This window comes from Myxocyprinus asiaticus, chromosome 43 (genome assembly GCF_019703515.2).
Source record: "Myxocyprinus asiaticus isolate MX2 ecotype Aquarium Trade chromosome 43, UBuf_Myxa_2, whole genome shotgun sequence".
NCBI classification, from domain to species: Eukaryota; Metazoa; Chordata; class Actinopteri; order Cypriniformes; family Catostomidae; genus Myxocyprinus; species Myxocyprinus asiaticus.
The window spans coordinates 9,767,321-9,791,790 of record NC_059386.1 but is presented as its reverse complement, the minus strand read 5'-3'; the positions used below and the strand labels follow the sequence as shown (position 1 = coordinate 9,791,790).

At 36.1% G+C, this 24,470-nt stretch overlaps 1 protein-coding gene across 2 annotated transcripts in view; it reads left to right on the top strand.

The window, feature by feature from the left end:
• LOC127433841 (long-chain fatty acid transport protein 4-like) overlaps window positions 1-17,314 on the top strand; it is a 32,395-nt gene extending 15,081 nt beyond the window's left edge. For both annotated transcript variants that reach the window (XM_051686100.1, XM_051686099.1), the window contains exons 5-13: window positions 3,248-3,317; window positions 3,436-3,527; window positions 4,165-4,274; window positions 5,919-6,128; window positions 6,456-6,582; window positions 7,848-7,985; window positions 9,517-9,681; window positions 14,055-14,201; window positions 14,397-17,314. In XM_051686100.1, the coding sequence (XP_051542060.1) occupies window positions 3,248-3,317; window positions 3,436-3,527; window positions 4,165-4,274; window positions 5,919-6,128; window positions 6,456-6,582; window positions 7,848-7,985; window positions 9,517-9,681; window positions 14,055-14,201; window positions 14,397-14,554 (1,217 nt within the window). In that variant the 3' untranslated portion in view covers window positions 14,555-17,314. The remainder of the gene's footprint in view (window positions 1-3,247; window positions 3,318-3,435; window positions 3,528-4,164; window positions 4,275-5,918; window positions 6,129-6,455; window positions 6,583-7,847; window positions 7,986-9,516; window positions 9,682-14,054; window positions 14,202-14,396) is intronic.
• The last annotated feature ends 7,156 nt before the right edge of the window (window positions 17,315-24,470 follow it).

Sequence of the window (24,470 nt, the reverse complement as noted above, 5' to 3'; positions counted from 1 at the left end):
ATATTGCTTTTATATATATATATTACTTGAGTAAGAGTAAGAAAGTATCCAATTAAAAGAGTTCTCAAGTAGTGAGAAACTCGTTACTTTCACAAATGACATAATGGATGTTAACTCCCCTATATTCCATTACATAATACACATTTAACATGTATTACAGAATTAGTATTATTATTAATGGAAATTCTGTCATCATTCACCATCATGTTGTTCCAAACCCGTATGACTTTCTTTCTTCCATGCAACACAATAAGGAGATATTAGACTGAATGTTTCTCAGAATGAAATATTCTTCTAAAAATCTTCATTTGTATTCAGCAGATGAAAGAAAGTCATATACATCTGTGATGGCATGAGAGTGAGTAAATAATGAGAATTGTAATTTTTGGGTGAACTATTCCTTTAAGGGCTTTCGTCAGATCTGGATGAATTTGTCAATAAGAAGAGAGGTTTGGAACCCTGTCTAGTAATTATTACAGTGAAAACATGAGCGTGATCAGGCGAGAGAGAGATGCCAGTTTACTGCTTCCTTCACTCCTGCAATGTTTTATTTCATGCTGAATGTATTAAATTACGTTTTGACAAATCATTACTTGATTAACATATAGAGAGGTAAAACATACAGATACATTTTAAAATGTACTCTTTATTTATATTTTATTTATAGAATTTTGCCATTAAGCTGAAGAATTCTTTATTTACTAAATAATTCACTGAGGTGATATTATTTTAACTCAGGAGACTGCACACAGTGGAAATTATAATTCTGTGGATTATTTAAATATTCAGTTATAACATGTAGGTTATGATAATTTGGTCGGATGAGGGCGCTATGCACCCAGAAACACTACCCAACTTGAAATATCATAAAGTATAACAAATAAATACAACAACAAACAAATGTTCATTTGATAAAATATGTTAACTCTTTATATTAACATTTTGTTCACTCACTATATAGGAAATAGTGAATGAGTGAACGTATTCGGACACAATCACAAGTTGTCAATCACGGGAACAGCAGAGCAAATGGCATTTATTTACACTTAACTTGGATATTTACATGGATTTATACAGTTAATCTGCCCGAAGTAGCTGCAATAGTTTGCAGTACCCCCCGCGAGGGCGTGGGGTAAATGTTTAAATATTTCTCATGATATGCGGGACAAAGCGCACTGATATATTGCTGCACTGATTTAAAAATGTACACTTAAAAATTGATGTCTCAAGAGCCCAGTTACAGAATCACCACAGGATATCCTGTGTATCATTGGAGCCAAAATTTACCTCAGCGTTAAATTGGAGCTACAGTTTTAATCTTGAAATATCAGCTTGTCTTGGTGTTAAATAAAGGCATTACATGACAAAACTATTATTTTTTTCACTGTGCGGAGCGAAGAAAATGTTTCACTTAGTTTGAAGAGCATGATGCTGCAGCAGTGATGGACTCTGCTTGAGTGACAGTCTGTGACAGCATGCACAACTATGTGAACTTCCGCTGCCGTAATAGTCCCATTCAATAATCTATCAATAAAATACGCATTATTTAAAATTAAATCCAGTAATGTAACGACAGGAATGCCACCCATTGTAACGAAGTAAAAGTAATTTTTTTTTCATTAGAAATTTACTTGAGTGAGCGTAAAAAGTACCCACTTTTAAACCTACTCTAAAAGTAATTTTTTTTTCCAAAAAGTTACTCAAATGTAACGGAGTAAACGTAGCGCGTTACTACTCACCTCTGCAATTGAATGTCATTTTTTCCTAAAACATTAAATGGCAGAAATAAGCATTTCGGCACCTTCCTTAACCCCCGTAACGCTGCCACAAATTTTTGTAATATTAGTGGGAAGGAATGGATTTGTTGCAATGGATGTACAAAGTTGGCCCATTTTGACATCTGGAAAAGCAATCAAGGTTAATTTGTGAGATTAATTATTAATTTTTTTTTATTGTTTGCAGAGTTTTTAATTTTAATGTATTTCTTATATATATATATTTAAAACTGTATGATACTCTATAAATATTCAGTATTTATAATTTTAAACTTTGGGACAACAATAAACAAGATTATCATTAAGGAGGGCCTTTAGTGCCGTTGTGAATGAAACAAGAATTTATGCATTTTGAATGGTTTCCAGTACGGGTCAAAAATGACCCGGAGGACAAAAGGAGGATGTAGTTTCTTAAGAAAATAAAAGGCTTAAACAAATGCTTCAAATAAACGCATTGCTGTAAACGCATTTGCGTGCTTGAATCGTCAAATTCGCAAAATGCTGTTGAAATGCCGTCCTGTTAGGTGTTAATAATTTGTTGTTTTTTTTAAGGTCTGTGTACCTGAATAATTCTTTTAAAAACATGAAGCAATGTTTTATTAACTGAGAAACACTAAGGCAACATGCCATTGTTTTAATCGAATATGTTTTGCGAACATTTGCATTCATACTTAACTTTTTTTAAAGTGTTCAAAAGCATATTAGCTATTTTTGCTGCGGCATCGAAATATCGAGAATGGTGAAATTTTACTGGTGGCATTGGTACTGATTAAAATATTGGTGTCATGACAACTACTTATGAGATGCCATTTCAGTTAGGATGCTGCCTAAAGGCCCAGGGAATACCTCGTTTCTCCACGTTGCCTTCCAAAGTATACTTTTCTGACCGTCAGCGAATATGAACGCGTTTGACGCATGCGCACTACTATGGTTTGTGATACTCTTTTAGTACAGTCAGTGGCCGGTGCATGTGCCAAAGATGCGCACAGACGAGGACCGTGTCCACGGGTCAAGAAAATCATGACCGTGTGGCTGTGCTGATGACAAAATTTGCGTTACGCAAACTGTGCATGGAGCAATCAGTAATGTGGACAATGAAGTATACTTTGGCCTTAAGTAGTCAGCAGACAGCAAGATGGCTCACGAGGTTTCGGAGCAGAGCCACCTTGTTTGAAATAGTGTTGTGATGATCTGTTGTTGTTTTATTTAAGGCTAGGTCCTTTTTTATTTTGTATGCCAAATTTTTTATTATTCATATTTTTTCAGGTATCTAACTTATTGAGAATGGATAAAATTTCTGCATCTGACTCGCTGTGAATACTTCTTGTTTTTAACAAAACATTACTTGCAATAATTTTCTTTTGTGTCATTAAGTTGCATCGGACATGTTGTAAAAAGGCCTTTCAGGATTGTAAAAATAATGTGACCAACTTGACGTTAAATTGTTGTTATTTTTTCTTTTTTGTTTCTAGATCGCCTTTTTTACATTTACACGTCGGGAACCACTGGAATGCCAAAAGCTGCTATTGTAGTACACAGCCGGTAAGAATATAATAAAGTTAAATCCTTTGTCTTAATTCCCTAACTCATTCCTTCCCCTTTCTCCCTCAAAATCAAGTTCCCTTGTTTTCACCCCGTATTTCCTGCATTCTTCTCTCAGGTATTACCGCATGGCTGCCCTGGTGTACTATGGCTTCAGAATGAAGTCTGAGGATGTGCTTTATGACTGCTTACCACTTTATCACTCAGCAGGTACTGAACACAGGCTGCTCTTCATGACACGTGCATTTCCTGTCAACAGTGTTTTGGTGCAGGCTGTTTCCTGTGTGACACGGTTTTGAGGCATGTTTGACAGATGTCTAGATAAGATTCTTTGACCGACGTCCATTGCTGTTAAAGCAGTTGTTTTAATGACCCCATGAAATTCTCGCATTTCCATTTGGAACAAGAACTGTAGAGCCTACCCCGTTTTTTTTTTTTTAATGACCCATAGGCTTTAGTTTAAATCAGAGCCTTGAACCATGATTTGCTAATTGCTAATGCTAGTCAGAAACAGGTGATGTTAGAGGGAGGGACTGTCTCATTCTAGAGACGTTTTATTGGAGAAAAAGTGAGTACAAGAAAAGTCATCGGTGTTTGTCCATTTTCCCAGAAGAGAAAGACAGTTTATTTTAAATGCGTACATCTGCTAAATGTTCATTTTTGTCAACTTTAAGGAATACGCTAGCATATATAGCTTCAGTGCTAAAAGCCACAAAACCTCAGTTTTGTTTGGTCAAAAATTAGGCTTAGTTTGTTTTTTATTTTATTGCTTACGCTGAGGATGAAGTCTTTAAACTGGAAGTGATTAATAGGTTTGTACTGAGGTTAGATTTGTTCTCTGTCTCAGGAAATATAGTGGGAGTTGGCCAGTGTCTGGTCCATGGAATGACTGTTGTCATCAGGAAGAAGTTCAGTGCTTCAAAGTTCTGGGATGACTGTACCAAATACAACTGCACTGTGAGTAACAGAATATATAGAAGAATTCATTTTGTGCGTAGAGCTTCAATTGTTAACAGCAATTTCGTAATTTAAGTTGTTTTGAACCTCAAACATTCCTTTTAAGGCCTAGTTCACCCACAAATACTGTCATTATTTTTTTATTTTATTTTTTGGATTTTTCTCCCCAATTTGGTATGCGTAGTGACTCGCCTCAGTCCGGTTGGCGGAGGACGAATCTCAGTTGCCTCCGCGTCTGAGACCGTCAATCTGCGCATCTTATCACGTGGCTTGTTGAGCGCGTTACCGCGGAGACATAGTGCGTGTGGAGGCTCACGCTGTTCTCTGCGGCATCCATGCACAACTCACCACACGCCCCACCGAGAGCAAGAACCACATTATAGTGACCACGAAGAGATTAATCCAACGTGACTCTACCCACCTTAGCAACCGGGCCAATTGGTTGCTTAGGAAGCCTGACTGGAGTCACTCAGCACACCCTGGATTCAAACTTGCGACTCCAGGTGTGGTAGTCAGTGTCTTTACTTGCTGAGCTACCCAGGCCCCCAAAAATACTGTCATTATTTACTCGCCCTCATGTTGTTCCAAACCTGTTTGACTTTATTTCGTCAGAGGAACACTAAAAGAGATCTTAGGCAGAATGTTCAGACAATCCTTTAGTGTGAAGGGGCCATTTGTCAGCAATTTGTCTTGCTTTTTCATGTGATGTTTGGTGTGAAAGGTCCTTCAGTCACCATTCACTTTCATTGTATGGAAAAAAAGATGCAAAATAATTTTACCTGACATCTCCTTTTGGGTTCCACTTAAAGTATTACAAGTTTAAAACAACATGAGGGTGAGGTAGTGATTTATAGAATTTTCTTTTTTTTTTTCTGAACTATTCCTTTGGGCTCTATTGAAAGCATCTGTTACATTCTGTCAGTTACCACTGAAAATAACCTTGACATATCCCTCAGTTTGTAGAAATCAACAAAAAGAGGCATCTTAAACTTGTATGACTTTCTTCTGCAGAAGACAAACAAAGCTTTTTTGATGGGAATATGATGTGAATATCTGTACAATGTAAGTCAATGGGGTCCAACGCTTCCAAGCTCCAAAAGGACTTAAAGGCAGCATAATGGTAGTTCATACAACTCGTACTAGTTTAATCCATGTCTTTTGAAGCAATACAATCAGTTTTGGGTGAAAACGTATTCACATCATATCTCCATAAAAATATCTTTGTGTTCTGCAGAAGAAAGTCATACGTTTTTAAAACGGCATAAGGGTGAGTAAATAATGAGAGAATTATAATTTTTTTGGGTGAACTATTCCTTTAAAATATACACTGCTTTGAAAGTATAGCCTCAAGACTTAACATTTTACATGTTAACATGAGACTTGTGTAATCACATTGCTTAGTAACCTTGTCTATGCCAAGTTATATCTAATTGTTCAACTCATGTCATGACCATGTAAAGCCAATCAATATATTAGTTTTGCATGATATGAGCAAGGATACCTGGAAGGATCAGATTACATAGAGGAAATGTGCTAATGGACAGGTATAATGTGATTGCAAATTACCTGTGTAGCATGAAACCCTAAACAATTTTTTTTTTTTATATTTAGTTTTTTAATATAATTTCTGGTCTTGTTTCTCAGATCGTGCAGTACATTGGTGAGATCTGTCGCTATCTGCTCAACCAGCCAAAGAAGGACACTGAGCGACAGCACAAAGTGCGCATGGCCCTCGGTAACGGCCTCCGCCAGTCCATCTGGGAGGAGTTCACCAGCCGCTTCAATGTACCACAGATCGCAGAGTTCTATGGAGCAACCGAGTGCAACTGTAGCCTGGGCAACTTCGACAACAAGGTCGGCCCAAGCAAAAGTGCACTTTGGACTAAGTGTCTGTTAAAAGCTTTTATCAGTTGCATGCTTTTGCATATGCAAGAGGATACAAGAACACTTTAGAAGCTGCAGCAGTTTGCTTTGTGTTTTACTGTAGATTTTATGAGACCATTCGCAAGATGTTCAGTATTTAAGCACAGCTGACCAATTTCAGGTGCTAATAGACAGTGCACCTAGCCAAGATTGATTTTATATTGCTGTGTGCTATAATTTAGTTTCATTTTTGGAAGGTACTGGGTCAGCAGATGAATATAGTGATTGTAAAGGGAATACATGGTCTTTTGTCTGCAGACTGGAGCTTGTGGATTCAATAGCCGGATTTTACCCTATTTCTACCCCATCCGCTTGGTGAAAGTGGACGAGGAGACCATGGAGCTGATCAGAGGACCTGATGGAGTTTGTATTCCATGTGGCCCAGGTACAGTTCCCAAGCGAAATGGATGCACTTTTCAATATAGCTCATACACAGGCAAAGATCAAAGGCTAAGAAGATTACATTACATTACTGACTAGTTATTAGTGGTGTTTTTTTTAAAGGCAAGGGTTGGGGTTTTAAACAAATTTAGTGTGCTATTACTTTTCAAAGCGATCAAACTAATGATTTTCATGTATGAATTAAATTGTGTGGTCCCACTTTATATTAGGTGTCTTTAACTACTATGTACTAACATTAAAATACATACAATATAATGTACTTATTGTGTAACTATACAATATATTGTTCTGCAAAATTCTCACAAGATTCACATTTGCTGCAACTGAGGTTGAGGTACGGGTAAGTTTAGGTTAGAATATGGTTAGGGTTGGGGTATAGGTAGGTTAAGATGTAAGGTTTATGGTAAGGGTTGGGGTATGGTTATGTTAAGGAGTAGGGTTTAGGTTAGGGTTTAGGGTAAGGGTTGGAGTAGGGTTTATATTAGGGTTTAGGGTATGGTTTGGGGTACGGGTAGGTTAAAGAATAGGGTTTAGATTAGGGTTTAGGATAAGGGTTGGGGTACGGTTAGGTTAAGGAGTAGGGTTTAGGGTAAGGGTTGGGGTATGGGTAGGTTAAGGTTTAGGGTTTAGATTAGGGTTTAGGGTAAGGGTTGGGGTACAGGTAGGTTAAGGGGTAGGGTTTAGGGTAAGGGTTGGGGTATGGGTAGGTTAAGGAGTAGGGTTTAGATTAGGGTTTAGGGTAAGGGTTAGATTAAGGAGTAGGGTTTAGGGTAAGGGTTGGGGTACGGGTAGGTTAAGGGGTAGGGTTTAGGGTAAGGGTTGGGGTATGGGTAGGTTAAGGAGTAGGGTTTAGGGTAAGGGTTGGGGTACAGGTAGGTTGAGTAGGGTTTAGGGTAAGGGTTGGGGTACGGGTAGGTTAAGGTGTAGGGTTTAGATTAGGGTTTAGGGTAAGTGTTGGGTCACGGGTAGGTTAAGGTGTAGGTGTTAAAATAAGGGTTATGTTTGGAGTGGGGTTAGGGTTATTGGTTAAATGCAGGTACTTTAAATTACTTTTAAAAAAATCGACATATGCTATAAAGCAACGACTCAAAACCCTAGCAACCACTTAGTAACATGCTAACAACCACTCAAAACAATTTACTAAATACATAACACCTTAATTGTTTTGTAAAATAATATAGCTCTAGATTCTATTGTTAAAGTAAATCATCTTATCTGTTCTTTGTATATTTCGTCATTCTGTTTTAGGTGAACCTGGTCAGTTGGTTGGCAGAATCATTCAGAACGACCCTCTTAGACGATTCGATGGCTACGTCAACCAATCAGCCACTAATAAGAAGGTCGCACATGATGTCTTCAAAAAGGGAGATAGTGCCTACCTTTCAGGTATTTTTGTTTTTGTTAACACTCAAAGCATTCTTACTCGCACGTTAGGAATCTACAAAACAACATTTTCAAAATCATGTAGTCGGTGGGTTATCTGAACGACTAATCAGCTAGTTGGTCTTAAACCAGCCCAATTATTCAGGGCTTCCCTAAAGGAATAGTTTATACAAAAAATTATCTCATTTACTCACCAACTCGGATGTCGTTCTGAACCCATATGACTTTCTTTTGTGGAAAAAGTTCTCATGCATTATTTAAAGTTTTCTGAAGGCATACAGTAGGCTTTTTGAGAAACAGCCCGAAATGCAAGTTATTTTTCAGTGAAAATCTTGTTCAGGTAGTGCTTTGATTCACAGATGCGTTTTTTCATAGCCCTTCAGTGCGGTAATTACAAATGTTCAACAAATAAATAGGATAAATATCTATAGCCTTATATTGCACAAAACTGTTAAAGTCCTCACAAAAATAAGTATTATGTATAATAACAGAAACATTGCTAACACCAAGCAATTTGTTCAAAATTAATTGTCCTGGCATTTATTGTTTAATGGGATAGTTCACCCTAAAATTCTCTCATCATTTACTCACCCTTGTGCATCCCAGATGTGTATGACTTACTTTCTTCTGCTGAACACAAACTAAGATTTTTAGAAGAATATTTCAGGTCTGTAGGTCCATACATTGCAAGTGAATGGGGTCCAAAACTTTGAATCTCCAAAAAGCACAAAGGCAGAATAAAAGTAACCCATAAAACTCCAGTGGTTAAATCCATATCTTCAGAAGTGATATAAAAGGTGTGGATGGGAAACAGATAAATATTTAAGTCCTTTTTTACTACAAATCTCCAGTTTGACCAACCCTCCTAAACACACACGTTCACAAGAGGACAGAGTAGTTATTTTGTTTGTTTTGGCGATTCATATTCTTGATGTATATTGCCACCTACTGGGCAGGGAGAAGAAGGAAATAAAAGGTTAGTATAAAGGAAAGGGAAAAGAATAAATAAATCATATTCGCACAACAGCCCAGTAGGTGGCGATATGTACAAAGAATGCAAATCGGCAAGAAACAAAAGAAGAAGAACTCTCGTGAACGTGCATAGGAAACTGTGTGAAAGTAGATTTATAGTAAAAAATAAATTACTTTAATATTGATCGGTTTCTCACCCACACCTACCATACCGCTTCTGAAGATACAGATTTAACCACTGGAGTCTTATGGATTACTTTTATGGTGCCTTTATTTGCTTGAATGTAGAGATGCAACTTCTAGAGAGGATTTACCATGCCCATATACCAGTTTATAGACTGAATGTAAAACTATAAACGCTGTATGTTAAAACTTGCTCCTGAAAGTGGCATCTCTAAATACATATCTTTTTTTAATGCACCAAAAAAACTGAATAAACACACTAGTCGATCTAACTAATTGACAAGATGGTTGTTGATGATTAGTTGACCATCCTGACCCATTCCCAGTGTTTATCTCTACACAACTTCATAACTGAAGTTGTTATTTTCTCCTCTCTCAGGGGATGTGTTGGTGATGGATGACTACGGCTACATGTATTTCAGAGACCGTACCGGAGACACGTTCCGCTGGAAAGGAGAGAACGTCTCCACCACTGAGGTGGAGGGAACACTAAGCCGCTTGATGGATATGAAAGATGTAGTCGTGTATGGAGTGGAGGTGCCAGGTATTGAGAAATTCCCCTCTTTTTTGCTGTGCTTCCATCTATAAGTCTGTACTTTATTTTTATAAAAAGTGTCCGTCTGATGCAGGTGTACATTGTTACGTCCTTTGTATTTTCTTTTTTAATGCTTAACTTATGTGCCTAAATAATGTAATGCATTTTAATTTTCTTTTTTAGTTTTTGTAAATATATTTTATTTATAATTATTTAATCATTATATATTTAATTATTGTTATTTGAGGGGTTTCTCTGCAAATATTTATGTATGCAATTAATTGCATTTAATTCGATTCATTAATCGGCATACCATGTAATTAATTCGATTAAAAATGTTAATCACTTAACAGCCCTAATCTATACTGATAGTTGACGATATTTTTTTTAACAGCTTGATTCTACAGTATAACAGCAGCCTCTAGAGGTGAAAAAAAAAAAAAAACACAATCACTCGCTTCAATCCCAGTGGCGGAGGACTCAGTTGCCTCCGCATTTGAGACCGTCAATCCGCGCATCACGTGGCTTGTTGAGCGTGTTACCGCAGAGACATAGCGCGTGTGGAGGCTTCACGCCATTCTCCGCGGCATCCACGCACAACTCACCACGTGCCCCATCGAGAGCAAGAACCACATTATAGCGACCATAAGGAGGTTACCCCATGTGACTCAACCCTCCCTTGCAACTGGGCCAATTGGCTGCTTAGGAGACCTGGCTGAAGTTACTCAGCACACCCTGGGATTCGAACTCGTGAACTCCAGGGGTGGTAGTCAGCGTCTTTACCCAGACCCCCTCTGTGTCTGTTTTTAAAAACTATCAGCTTTGTCTTTTCCACCATCTTCATTATCAGTGTAGGCAAAATCCACTCGGTTGACTAGTTCCAGACCCAAATGACTTTCTTTCTCATGCAGAATGCAAAAGGAGATGTTTTAATGAATATCACTTAATGATATCTTTAAAATATCTTTTTAAAGTGCAAAAAAAAATGCAAAAGTATCATAAAAGTAGTCCATGCATCATATTCCAAGTCTTCTGAAGGTATACAACCCAATTTTTCAATGAAAATCTTGATTTCCATTGCACATTCATGAGCACTATGGGGATAAGCTTGTTTACAGTAGCTTGCATGTTCATGCGAGAATTTGCAGTGTTTAGTGCTAAAAACGGATCAGTCTTTGTTTGCATCAGCATGCAGGTTTTCTTAAAAATCTCTTTGTGTTTATCTGTTTAGCTTTTGTATCTTGGATGTAGGACAATTGTTTCTTGTCATTGCAAGTTTTTATTTATTTATTTTTCTAAACAAATTAATATTTTTTCTAGATTAGTTTCTTTAGCATTCCTCTGTCAATTCAGTTGTTCAATTCTTTATTTTGTGCCAAATCTCAGTTGTTTTAGATCATTATTACGTATTATATTTATGATGTAGTTACATGAATGTTTGGCTGCTCAGCCAGTGTACAGTGGAGAACAATTTATATGAATAGAGCTGACTGAAGCATCTTTAGAAGGTCTCTGGGACTGCACAGCCAAACAGTCTCGCCTTGGCCTGCCTCCGGTTCTGCTTATTATACTAGATCTGAACAGGAGTGCTGAATATAGTGCTGTATATTTGAGATGGCAGGCTGTAAGGCACACTCTCCCCTTCACAACAAAGGCATCAGCAGTTCTTGTGAAATTGTGGGTCTGCCATACTGTATATAGACATCTGTGTGTTTACTAGGTGAAAAATTATAGTTGATTCACTGATGCATTGCATTGTTTTTCTCAAACAATTCTGCTTTGGTCCATAAAATATATATAAAAAAATATAATCAGAATTTCACAGGACAAAACATTACAAATACAGATTTAGAATGCAACACTGCAAAACCTCATGGAGGATGCATCTACAGTGTTATTTATACCACAAAGGTGTGCATGTATACTGTGGTGCACACACACACTTCAGATAGTTTAACAGCCAAAGACAAAAAAAGCAGAACAAATTGATTTTGTTTATTTTATCAGCTTATTCTATTCTCAGCAAAGATTTTCACCTCTACATTGTTGCAAAAAATTTTATATGCATTGAGAATAATTTTGAAAAATATTTTGACACCATGAATCAAAATACATTCAGATTGCCTAAAGATTCCCACCCCTGGTGTTTATATTAGAGGTCTGCACAGGCCTTAAATTGAAGCCCAACACTAAAGGCAACATTCGTAATTTTATAGTAACAGGAGACATACACAGTTTTAACAAGGCATGGCGGCCCCTCTGCAAAAAAAAAAAAATTAATTGGCCTATCAAGTGCTGAAACTTTGCTGGGTGAAAAACAATCTGGAATCATGTGTAACAGTCACATGAAGTCCTCTTTGCAACCTGAACTTCTGTAACCTCCTGAGACCCGAGCGTGACTGCTGTGTGCATTTTCCATTTCCCTTTTTGATTTGCAATTAGTAGCACCTTATAGACATGCAAAAAAAAAACAATTGTAAAGCAAATCGTTTTTCTAATAATTGTTGGCAACCTATGTGGACAGCGGGACTACGTTGTGAAATTGTAATTAATACCAAGCTATAGAAAGTCAGTCTGTTTTTTTTTTGTTGTTTTTTTTATCATTGTTTATTATGTTAACAGGAGTGTTGGTTATTCATGTTTTTGAGATGTTACAGATATTACATCAGAAATTAGCATAGTTAATTATGATTCAAAGTAATGGCAAGCATCATCCAATCACTGCCAACCATGTAAAAATAAAATGATACATTATAAATTCTGAATCTATGTACTGATTATCATTGTCCCAAGTCTGCCAAACATGTTGAGTGGTCCAAACATCATCGGCAGCCTGAAACTGAACTTTTGATCTGATTTTAGGAGTGAATGCACATGCAAAGGAAATCTATAGGATGCATCCTTGCTCCCTATTTAGTGAAATACTTACCCTCCAGTGTGCTGTCTGTCTGCACTGGTCTCAGAACAGTTTGAAATGCACCTTATTTTCATCCTAACTCCATATAAAGCCTCTGAAAGCAACATTTTTCAGCTTTTGGATGAACCCATTGATTCTCAGTGTGATAATGCACAGTAAATATAGGATTTCTAAGGAAAAGATGCACTAAAGTACGCATTAGTGTACATTGTGTTTATCAGCCTGGCGTTTTGCCATAAGTCTCTCAAATTAAAAAAATAGCATATCGGATTAAACTACAGTTGGTAAACTCCACTAATCAAACAGGTTTCAATGTAAAAACTTAATTAGGTTTCTTACCAGATGTAGTTTTGTTGGCATTTCTCCCAAAGACAAACAACGCTGTGGTTGGCGCCATGTTGTTTTGTAATATGACTCTGTGCGTCGGAAGTTTAACCCTTTATAGACAGTCTTCTGAACTGAGATCAGTTGGTTTAAATAATTTTAATTATGCGCTCCATATAGCGAAGCCAAAATACAATGTCCACACGTGTATGTGGGGTCACACGAGGTTAAAACATCAAATCTTTGACACGCAGCGCAACGAATGAAACAGAATGCAGGTGTCTCTACATGTGTTTTTAAAAATTATAGTTTTTTTTTTTTTAACTTGACACAGTGTCTAAAAAATAGGTGGTCCTTTGCAAGACTCTGAATCAATACGGAGACACGGAGCAACGCAAAATGTCTGTCCATGTTTACATACTGTAGGAAAAAGAATTAAAAAACAGTGTAGATGCACACAAAACCACATTCAGTCTGAAAAGCCTCTTACTGTTTTGGTTTTCATTAGTTCCAAACCCCAATTTATATTTTGAAAAACTGACCCAAATGTGGCCCGAAACCCGATGGTTTGTCAGATCCCATCAGGCTCGGGTTGGGTAGTAGACCTCTGGTTTAAAACTCTCATTTCATGTGCACGTACACATTTCTGTATAGAATTATTGCTATAAGCGCTTTAACAAAAATACAAACTTCACATTTCTATTTTCGTCCCTTTGGAACGTCTTGCTGCATAGACTTCCATTGAAATATCTTTGCTTATTTTTACAAAATGGGGGTTTAAATTATTTTCTATGGTAATCAACACCATTTCTTAGATCCTGTTGATAGAGCTTAAGTTCTGCTCAACCCAGAACATTCCTTTAAAAGTAATGTCTCCCAACACTGGTTCTCTTCCTGTTTGCAGCAGTTCATATCTGCACATCTCTGTCCTTGGACCAATGACATATGACCGGGCCACAATGATCTCGTTATCCTTACTCTGTTTATTTTAATCCACAGTGACTCAGCGTCTCTTTATGCTGATGGGCTTTGCTTATGCAATTTAGCTTCCTGTGGGGTTGTTACGGGACCAGAGATGGTGTGATGTAAGGGAAAGTTGCGGAAATGGCTTCTAGAGATTTACATGGATGTTTTTCCTCAGGTGCTGAAGGTAAGGCAGGGATGGCGGCCATAGCAGATCCAGATCACAGCACAGACCTGGAGAAGTTCAGTCGAGAGCTGGAGAAGGCTCTGCCACCCTACGCTCGACCAGTGTTCCTGCGCTTCCTACCAGAAGTGAACAAAACAGGTGACAATCTGATGCATATTGTACACTAAAATGGAAAGAGCTGGTGAAAAACGAAAATGTAAAAATCTAGTTTAAAATAAAATAGACTGTTATGGACAGTTGGTACTGTGCCGGTAAGTTTTTACATCCCTAATTTAGGGGGATATTTGTGGAAGACACGAATGTATCAAATGAATGTTCTTTTGTTCATTTTAGGGACTTTCAAATTCCAGAAGACGGACATGCGGCGGGAGGGATTCGACCCCAATGTAGTCTCTGATAAACTCTTCTTCCTGGACTGCACTAAGGGACTGTATATAGAGCTGAATGCAGAGCTCCACCGCAACATCGTCACAGGAAAGCAGAAATTATGAGACCACTGCCAACCTCTGCCCATTCCCTCACCCTCCCTGAAACTCCGCCTTCAACGGCCCTCAAACCCGCCGCCATCAAAAACCCGCCCCTCGTTACCTCAGCAAACACAGTGAGGGGCTGCAGGAATACATTCTGGTCATGTTCAAGTCCCCATTGGTTCATTTGTACACCCAAGCATCCCTGTTGTCGACATCTCATCCAAATTTAGCAAACATAAATATAAAAACAAATTGCATTGAAAAGACCAAACACATATCTGTCAGACGGTAAAGCGTTCCCTTAACCTAAGCTGCACAATGCTTGCCTAGCTACAAGATTCAGGACTTGTGATTGGCCCTCGTTTGTTTTGATTGGTTTGACATTGTGAATGCACCCCTCAAGCCATGACCAAAACCATGTGAATCGACATGCAATACAAACCCAGCGCTGGCTGTGCACTTTTCTGCTGCCATGACTTGTTCAGTGCTATTTATTTAAATGTATATCATGCACCAAATATATTTAAGTTGTAGAAAAGCTTCTCATTTATTTATGCCATGATTCTGTTTGCTACATTGAAGACGTCTTGTATGATTGCACCATTATGGTATCCAGCTTACCTCTTCAAAACTTAAGGCCTGAACATACTGTACATTAACATATACGCTTCTGACTACAGAAGTGCGATTTTGTGTGTCATAGTGTTACGAAATGTAACTTGTAACGCAATGCAAGTATGTGTTACATTCTAGATTATTTTTAACTGTTTTTAAACTGATATTAGCGTCAGCGGTTTTCCTTTTTAGGTCAACTACTATTATGGCAGAGCAACATTTTAAAGACAGTCTTGTTGCACACGTTAGTTAGTTAGTTAGTCGAATTGTGTATAGCAAGCTACCTGAATCATAACCAGTGTTCGGTAAGTCCCTCGAAAAATTTAATCCACTTCAAATAATACTAAATACTAATAACTTCTTTAAAATTGTAATCGGATTACTAATTACTTAATCGAACAAGTAATTGCATTAATTACAGTGTTGGTTGTAATCAGATTACTAATTAATTAGTTATTGTAATCTATTTACTTTTTAGTCAATAAAGTAGTGCAATTACATTTAAAATACTTGTAATCAGATTAGTTACTTTCAAATAATTTAATTACTTTTAAGTACATTATAGGGTTATGCTTATTTTTAATATATTATTTATGTAGAATACATGAATTATGGCCCCATAAAGAGTCATTGTGAAGGAGAAATGTGAGGTTCTGAGTGATTGACTTGTGTGTAACAATGAACAAGGAAGAAATAGACATTATTTTGAATTTGTTGAGTGGAAAAGTGTTTTATAAAGTAACTTAAAAGTAAAGTAATTAGTAATGTTATTACTTTTTCGATTAAATAATTAGTAATCTGATTACAATTTTAGATAAATAATTAGTAATTTATAGTGGATTACTATTTTTAAATAACTTGCCCAACCCTGATTAATAATTACGTCTACATTAATTTCTAAAACACGTTTTTTTTTTTCTGCTCAACAAATTCAAAATAATGTCTATATATCCTCCTTTATCATTGTGACACTCATCATACACTCAGCACCATGTGTTTCTCCCTTACAATAGATTGGCTATGGGGCGCACACCTTTCAGCTGTGACAAAAATGCAAATAGATGTTCATATGGACATTATTCATGTTTAAAATTATTCTACATAAATGTAATTTTAGTAATGTGTAACCATGTAATATACTTAAAAGTAATGACCTTATTGAAAGTCAGTAACTAATCTGATTACAAGAGTTTAAAATGTAATGTAAACACTATTTTTGGACTAAAGTAATTAGATTACAGTAACAAATTACTTGATGCATCATGTTGGGTGTAATCTGATTACTAAATTTAATGGCACAAACATTTTAAGATTACTCTATCGCCACTTAGTGTACTGAGGTTTGTTACTGCCACAGTAACGCATGAACTTGCGTAAAATATGTTCAATGAGACCGCGTGCTTCCAATGCATTGCCCAAGCATTCGTGTCTTTGTTTGTGTACTTGCGTAAATATGTTTCGGGCCGTAGTGTGCACTGACAGCATGAAAACTTTGATTTTCACCGATGTCTATTTGGATCAGCAGAGTGCAGGTGTGGCCTGGTGCAACATTGTGCAGACTGGGCGTCATGGGTTTGCTTCATTTTGCTAGACGTGTTGACAGTTATGTTTTCGACGAGGACATCTTGGATTCTCTACAGGACACTATAGTGGACTTTGCATGGAGGCTACTAGAAGTTATGTAATACTCTGGTGCTAAAGAACATTGTCTCTTTTCCATCTGCGTAGCGGGGGCTGACTTTGCTGGATAAGCTTTAAACTGACCTTGCTCCTTGACGAGAAGAGATCGGAATCAGAGGAAAATGAAGGGAATCGATATTTCTGTCATTTATACCATTATAGTTCTAGTTTTTCTTTCAGCGGCATGAATGATCGACGCAAATAGAGCACTGTGCCTTACTGTCAGGTCACCATGTAGTGTTATTGCCCTTGTCCTGTATCATTACACTCGACTTACCCTGGACCTCATCCTATTAACTTATCTACTGCATTCCATGTCTCTTTAAAGGGATAGTTCACTCAAAAATGAAAATTCTGTCTGAAGGGGAAGACTTTCAGTGAATAGCAACTTCCTCACACAAATTCTGTCAAAAAGAAAGTCATGGATTTGAAATTACATGAGTGTGTGCAAATGATGGCATAATTATAATTTTTGGTTGAACTTTTCCTTTAACAGCTTAATTATTCTGAAGCTTGCTTCTAATGTCCTCCCTTGAAAGTTTTCACCATGCCTAGTGTCTGTCACTACTTCCATAGGCGTCCTTTCCTTTCTGTGTGAATTTTCTGTTTTGTTTGCCACTATACACTAACATACAGACGAGGGAAAACAATAAACCGTGTTGACATTACATGGGTGAAACTCAAAGAAATGTCAAGGTCATATTACAACCCAAAATCAAAAATTAAGACATTATATTGAACATGAAAATGAAGCCTATTTTTTAGCACCTAGCCTATTTGTTATGACAATTAAGCATGTTTCCCCACTCAAATTTTCAGTAATGTGAAAAATAAAAATACTGTCATTTTGATTACCGAATGATAAAAACTCTCATTCTCATTACCGTAATGTAAAAAATGTCCTTTTCATTACTGTAATATAAAAAGAACATCTAATTTTCATTACCATAATGCAAAAAACTTAAATTCACATTACCGTCATTTAAAAAAACATATTATCATAATGACAAAAAATCTAATCATTATTACCTAATATTAAAAATGTCTATCAAAATGACAAAAAATCATTTTCATTACCATAATGCAAAAAACTTATATTCACATTACCGTCGTTTAAAAAACATTTAATTATCATAATGACAAAAAATGTAATCCTCATTACCATAATATGAAAAATGTCCTTATCATGATGACATACAATCTCCTTGTTTCACTACCATCATAATGACATTAATGCAAAAAACTCATTTTCATTACTGTAATGACAAAAAAATCTCATTCTCATTACCATAATGCAAAAAAACGTGTATTCTTATTACCGTCATTTAAAAGAACATGTCATTATCATGACAAATAATCTAATCCTCATTACTGTAATATGAAAAATGTAATTATCATAATGACAAAAAATGTAATCCTCATTACCGTAATGTGAAAAATTTCTTTATCATGATGACATACAATATCCTTGTTTCACTACCATCATAATGACATTAATGCAAAAAACTCATTCTTATAACTGTAATGACAAAAAATTTCATTCTCATTACCATATGCAAAAAACTCTTAGGCTACATTCACACCGCAGCTGAATGTGGCCCAGATCTGATTTTTGCTTAAATCTGATATTTTGTTAGGTTGTTCACATGACATTTTAAATGTAGCCCATATCAGACACTGGTCTGAACAGCCGACACTCCTAAACTGACCCGCATGCGTATAACAAACTCCGGCATGTTCATCATTATAGTATGAATAATGAATAAAATTATCAATTTTTAACGCAGATTGGACACATGCTTATCTGAAATGATCTCCGCGAGTGATGGAGAAAGTGTGTATATATATATATATATATATATATATATATATATATATATATATATATATATATATATATATATATATATATATATATACTGTTGATGTATAAAGTATTTTTATGTAATCATTTGCCTTGGTATGGTGGAATTTAAATAATCATCGAAGTTCAAGCGTAATATTACCTACAAGCGAAAGACAGCAGGAAAAACGGCATTACATGTATGGAAGGTAAGAAGAGTTATCTTTATTTCATATTTCCATTGACTGGCTTGCATTCATATTTTGATACCGTTTGAGCGAGTGACACAAGCAAATAGAGCGCCGTTATATAAATCTACATCTGTATCTTTTCATATGCATATTTAACGCGCAATCCAAACGATTTGCTGAACTGAATAGGTTGTTTTTTTTTTTTTAAAGAAACTGAATGCATTAACTAGACAGATATGACTCGCACTTAAAAGTTTTAAAATATAACAGGCGTATATATGCTGGAAATCAAGCGTGCAAATGACGAATGTTGATGCTGATTCATGTGAAAATCACATTAAATCTGACCTGGCTGTTCACACCGAAAACGCATTGGAAAAAATCAGATACGTATCCGATTTATCTCCACATATGAAAGTGGCCCAGATCAGATTTGAAAATGTCAGATTCAAAGCGCTTTTGGATGTTCACACGATCATCCAATTAACATCTGTGTCACATGTGAGTGAAAAAATCAGATTTGGGCCACATTCAGCTGTGGTGTGAACATAGCCTTATTCTCTTTACCATCATTTAAAAAAAATAAAATAAAAATCATTATAATGACAAAAAATCTAATCCTCATTACAGAAATGTGAAAAATGTCATTATCGTAATGACAAAAAATCCCCTTGTTACCATAATGACAAAAAAACTCTCATTCTCATTAACGTAATGCAGAAAATGTCATAATCGTAATGACTAAATGTTTTTATTTCATTACCATAATGCAAAAAACTCATTCTCATTACCATGATTTAAAAAAATTAAAAAATCATTACCATAATGACAAAAAATCAAATCCTCATTAAGGTGATGTGAAAAATCTCATTACCGTAATAACAAAAAACTCATTCCTATTAACGTAATGTGAAAAAATTTCATTATTGTAATGACAAAATATCTCATTCTCATTACCGTAATGACAAAAAAATACAATAGAACAGTAATAATAATAATCTTGTCCAGAATTCTTTTTATTATTTACTTATTTTTCATTAAAATAAATCATAATCATAAACGGAAACTCAGTATAAATACTACCATGAAGTACTGTATTCCATACATTAAATATATTATTATTATTTTATTTCACAGTACAGTAAAGGGAATTGGAAACAGTGATGTGCTTAACTGGTATAAAAATGTAACAATTCATAATTTGAACTGGGAATATTCTTGACAGTTTTCATGAGGTTCACTCATATAGAAGTACAGGACAGCTAGACCTTTGATTCATCAAGCCCAGGGCACAGCAGTGATGTAATTGGTTAGTCAGCAAATACAATTTTCTTTTATTTATCACTTGGAATTTTTAGTAATTTTGTAAAAGATTAATATGTTCGGATTTTTTGTGAATAGAGCTTTATTTTTCCGCTAAGCTTGTCTTTTTTTTGTACTGTTCTTTGTTCTGGGTGTGTGACAGAGAAGGAAAGCGCATTTAATGCCACACTGAGCAAGATTTGAGACTCAATATGAAATCTAAAATCTGCTCTGCATGTGTTTCTTTCTCATTATGGTGTGTGTTGGTGTTTGTGTCCAATGACAACAAGAATCCTCTTGTTGGAACTCTGCTGAGGCCTCTCTTGATTATTTCTCCCAGTTAAAGGGATAGTTCACCCAAAAATAAAAATGTAATCATTTACTCACCTTCATGTTGTTACATTTTTTTAAAACAAATTCATGTCGTAATCTTTATGCAGCTCTTTTCCATACGTCAACAGTTCATAGAGAACATATCTGTCGAGCTACAAAAAGGAATGCAATACCATATGAAGAGTCTGAATTCTATATTCCAAGTTTTCTGAAGCCATATGATAGCTTTGTATAATAGACCAAAATGTAAGTTATTTTTACAGTTATTTTGTTTTTCTCTTAATAACATGACTGTTTTCATTTTAGGGTGAACTGTTCTTTTAAAATCTCATAAATAGACACATACTTGCAAAAAAAAATAAAAAATGACCTTCAATTTCAAAAATTCCCTCATAAATAATGTAATGCTGCTTTGTAATTATTGATTTTAACTTCTTTTTATATTTATAAACAAATGTGAAATGCTGAAGGCACTGATGTGAATATTTTGTAGCCTTTTAAGTAAATCTGAACATCAGAACTTTTAAAGGGATAATTTTTTGCGTGCAAGTATGTGTCTGTTTATTTTATAGATAGTGTATGACGCTCTTTGTCAGCGGTGTGCAGGAGGTGAATTGTGTTGCAGTTCTCATGTGTGACCACAAGGTTGTGGTGTTGCTCATTCAGTAGACCTTAAATTCACAGATTCCACAAACCTTCCCTCTTCATACTCAGAATGGCTGTAAAAATCTCAATGCACTGTTTTTATATTTTCATGTTTTACATTTAACTTGATTATTTACTGTGGATTTTTCTCATTTGATTTTGGCAATAGCCATTCACAAGCAAGGGTTTGTTCAACATAAACTTTATCTTGCTTTATTTTTTTATCTTGTTTTGTTGAGCACCAAAGCCAATGTTAGTTTTTAAGGGAGCAACACTGTTTGTTTTATTTACAGCTGTAAATTTTCTTCTCAAAATTGAACCAATTTATCACCCTTCTCAAAAGACTGATCATAAATGCATTTTTGTTTCGTCATTTTCTGTTCGGTACTCAGGAACAACATGAAAAGGCAGATGAGAGAAGGAAAGGGGTGAGCTGGCTGCTCTGTTAGTCAACAGTGTGTGTGTGTGTGTGTGTGTGTGTGTGTGTGTGTGTGTGTGTGTGTGTGTGTGTTAGCGAGTGTGTGTTCACACTGACGTCCTCTTATCTTAAAGATTTGCTGTAAATCATGCTCTTTGAAAAACAATGGTATCCAAAAATACATATTAATAAAAAATATATTAATTCTACAAAATGTCTTCATTTTATTTTACTTGTTTTGTGTGGAACAAATACAATTGTATAAAATATGATTGCATACATTAGTGTACTTTGAAAGAAGTAGGATGAGATGGATAAATGCACATTTTTATAACTTTTAGTTAACTTGTATTTTATTGCATGAACTATGGACATGTTCCACATTTATTTCCAAATATCTTTGTCCAAATACTTTTTAAACAGGATATTTAACCTGTAATGAAAGACTCTGCTTCAAAAGTGTGCTTGTGCATGCTATTTTTAAAATAAATTTGATTTTGTTTTCAAATAAAATGATATTCATGCATTTTTAAGTGTAGTTTAAGTGTCCAAATATATCTGGGGCCACTGTAATACTGAATGGTGCCTCCGTCTAATGTGTTCTAATGTGACTGGTCAGTGGGAGGAGCCTATGTGGTTGGCACCCCCTTTGGCAGACCCTGCATAGTCCACAATCCTAGTTTCCTGGCCATGTTTCTCTACCACACAACCATGAAGATCGCCTTGGTGACCATCTCTTTGGCGATGCTCTTCCTGATAGGCATCCATGCCAACATCCAACCACAGAAAAACGTTGACCTGCAGAGGGTGAGAACGTTTGCCATGTATTTTACATGATGTTTTGGAGGAGTGAGCAGCTTCTCTTTTCGCAGTGACTAGTTTTGAATAGACAAAGTGTCTTTATCTGTATAAATTTAGCATGTGAAGTTATGGGGTTAAAGACTAGTAATAACAAAATATCATTATATACTACAGTCCATTGGGGTTCAAGGCTGTGACAACCCTAGAGACACCCCTCCAGTCAGATTTAGACAGCTGAAATATGTTTATATGACATTTGTTTAAAGAACTCCTTTCTCAGTGTTAAATACAGACATTTACAAGCTGTTAGTCTGTGTTTAGATATAAGAGAGAAGGGTAATGCTCCACAGTATTTCAGGGGGAGGTCTAGGACAGCGATTGCATTAACAGTAGAGACAGTGTAGACAAACAGACCTCAGGGCAAAGGTCACACGGTCAGTGTTGCAACAAGGAACGGATGATTTCTGCCAAGTTCTTCGGGCCTCTAATTGTCAGTGTTGGATGTAATCTGATTACAAAGTTATTTTAGTTACTTTTTAGCAACAAAAGTAGTGTAAAGCATAACATTTTAAATTCTTGTAATCAGATTACAGTTACTGTAAAGTAATTAGTAACATGAATACCTTTTCTACAAAGTAATCAATAATGTAATCTGAATACAATTTTATAAAATACATTTGTAATGTGTAGTGGATTACTTTTTAGTAACTTACCCTACACTGCTAATAATACTGAGATTAGTTTATATATGGAAGCTTTTATTTTTTTAAAATGTCAATAGAAAACAAAGTATTCTGGGAAGTACAAATAAACAGTTAAATATATATGTACAACAAACTGTTACAGTGGACTAGAAGTCTGCAGCCCGACGGAACCCGAGAACCAGTTTTTCAAGTAGGACTTCGGGTTCGGGTTTGTATGAACGAAAAAATACACAGGCTTCCCGAACTTGTTTCGCGCACGTGCTCTCAATCATAGACGCGCCAACAGACGAGTTAGGGGCCATTCACACCAAACATGTTTTTGTACATATCTGTTCAGTTTTCCCATTTTCCGTAAACACATGCTAAACGAATGTCTTTGACATTTGCACTGCGTCTCATGCAGAACCGGCACATTTTAAACACCATGTCAAGTTAAAAAGAATATAACATTTTCAAAAATGCATATCGAGACACCTGCGCTCTGTTTCATTCTTTGCGCTGCGTCTAGATTATTTTCAGCACAGGTGTCACAAAGATTCAACATTCTTAACAAGTTCAGGCTGCATGGGTGTACTGTTGAATTGTTTCATATTATTCCAGATTGTTCTGCAACAAGTGAAGTTTCAGCAAATAAACGGTAAAGCAATGCTTTTTTCCCCTTCTGCTCTAGTGTACTGAGGGGCTGCTGTGCCTTGTTAAAACTGTATGTTTGCTGTTTCAATACTGTTACAAATGTTGCCTATAAAATAGAGCCTGTTGCAACAGTACTTGCTAGGAGAAGAAATTAGATAGTAAGCGATTCTGGGTTTCAGGTCGGGTTCAAGCTTAAAATCTGACGGTATCATTCTGGCCGGGTTGGGTCGGGCCACACGGTCTCGGGTACGGGTCGGGTTCGGGTTTTAAGGCCCATCCAGACTTCTACAGTGGACTGGGCAATTCAAAACTCAAAAACTATTACAAATCTACCATATATAGTATATATATATATATATATACATACACATACCAGGGCGGACTGGGACTAAAAAATTTCCCTGGACTATCTGGCCCAGAGCGGCCCACCAAACATGGCCCGCAACACACCACACCATAACACCGGCTCATTGATTTAATTTTCTGGCTCAATTTTGAAAAAAAATTTGAAAAAAAGAAATGTATTGACTGCAAAAATTGTCATAACTTTAAAACATATAAAACCACCGTTAATGTGAGGAGTGGATTTTTTCTGAGAAAGAACTAAAAATAAGCACTTTATAGTTCAGATTAATAACATGTCTGAAAACTTTTTTCCCAAAATACAGATGTTTGGTTAAAATGTACATGAAAGTACAAGGGAAAGTGTGTATTTTAGGTGCTGTGACAAGTCAGCAGAATATTCTCTCTGTAATGGGGTCCATGCTGGAAC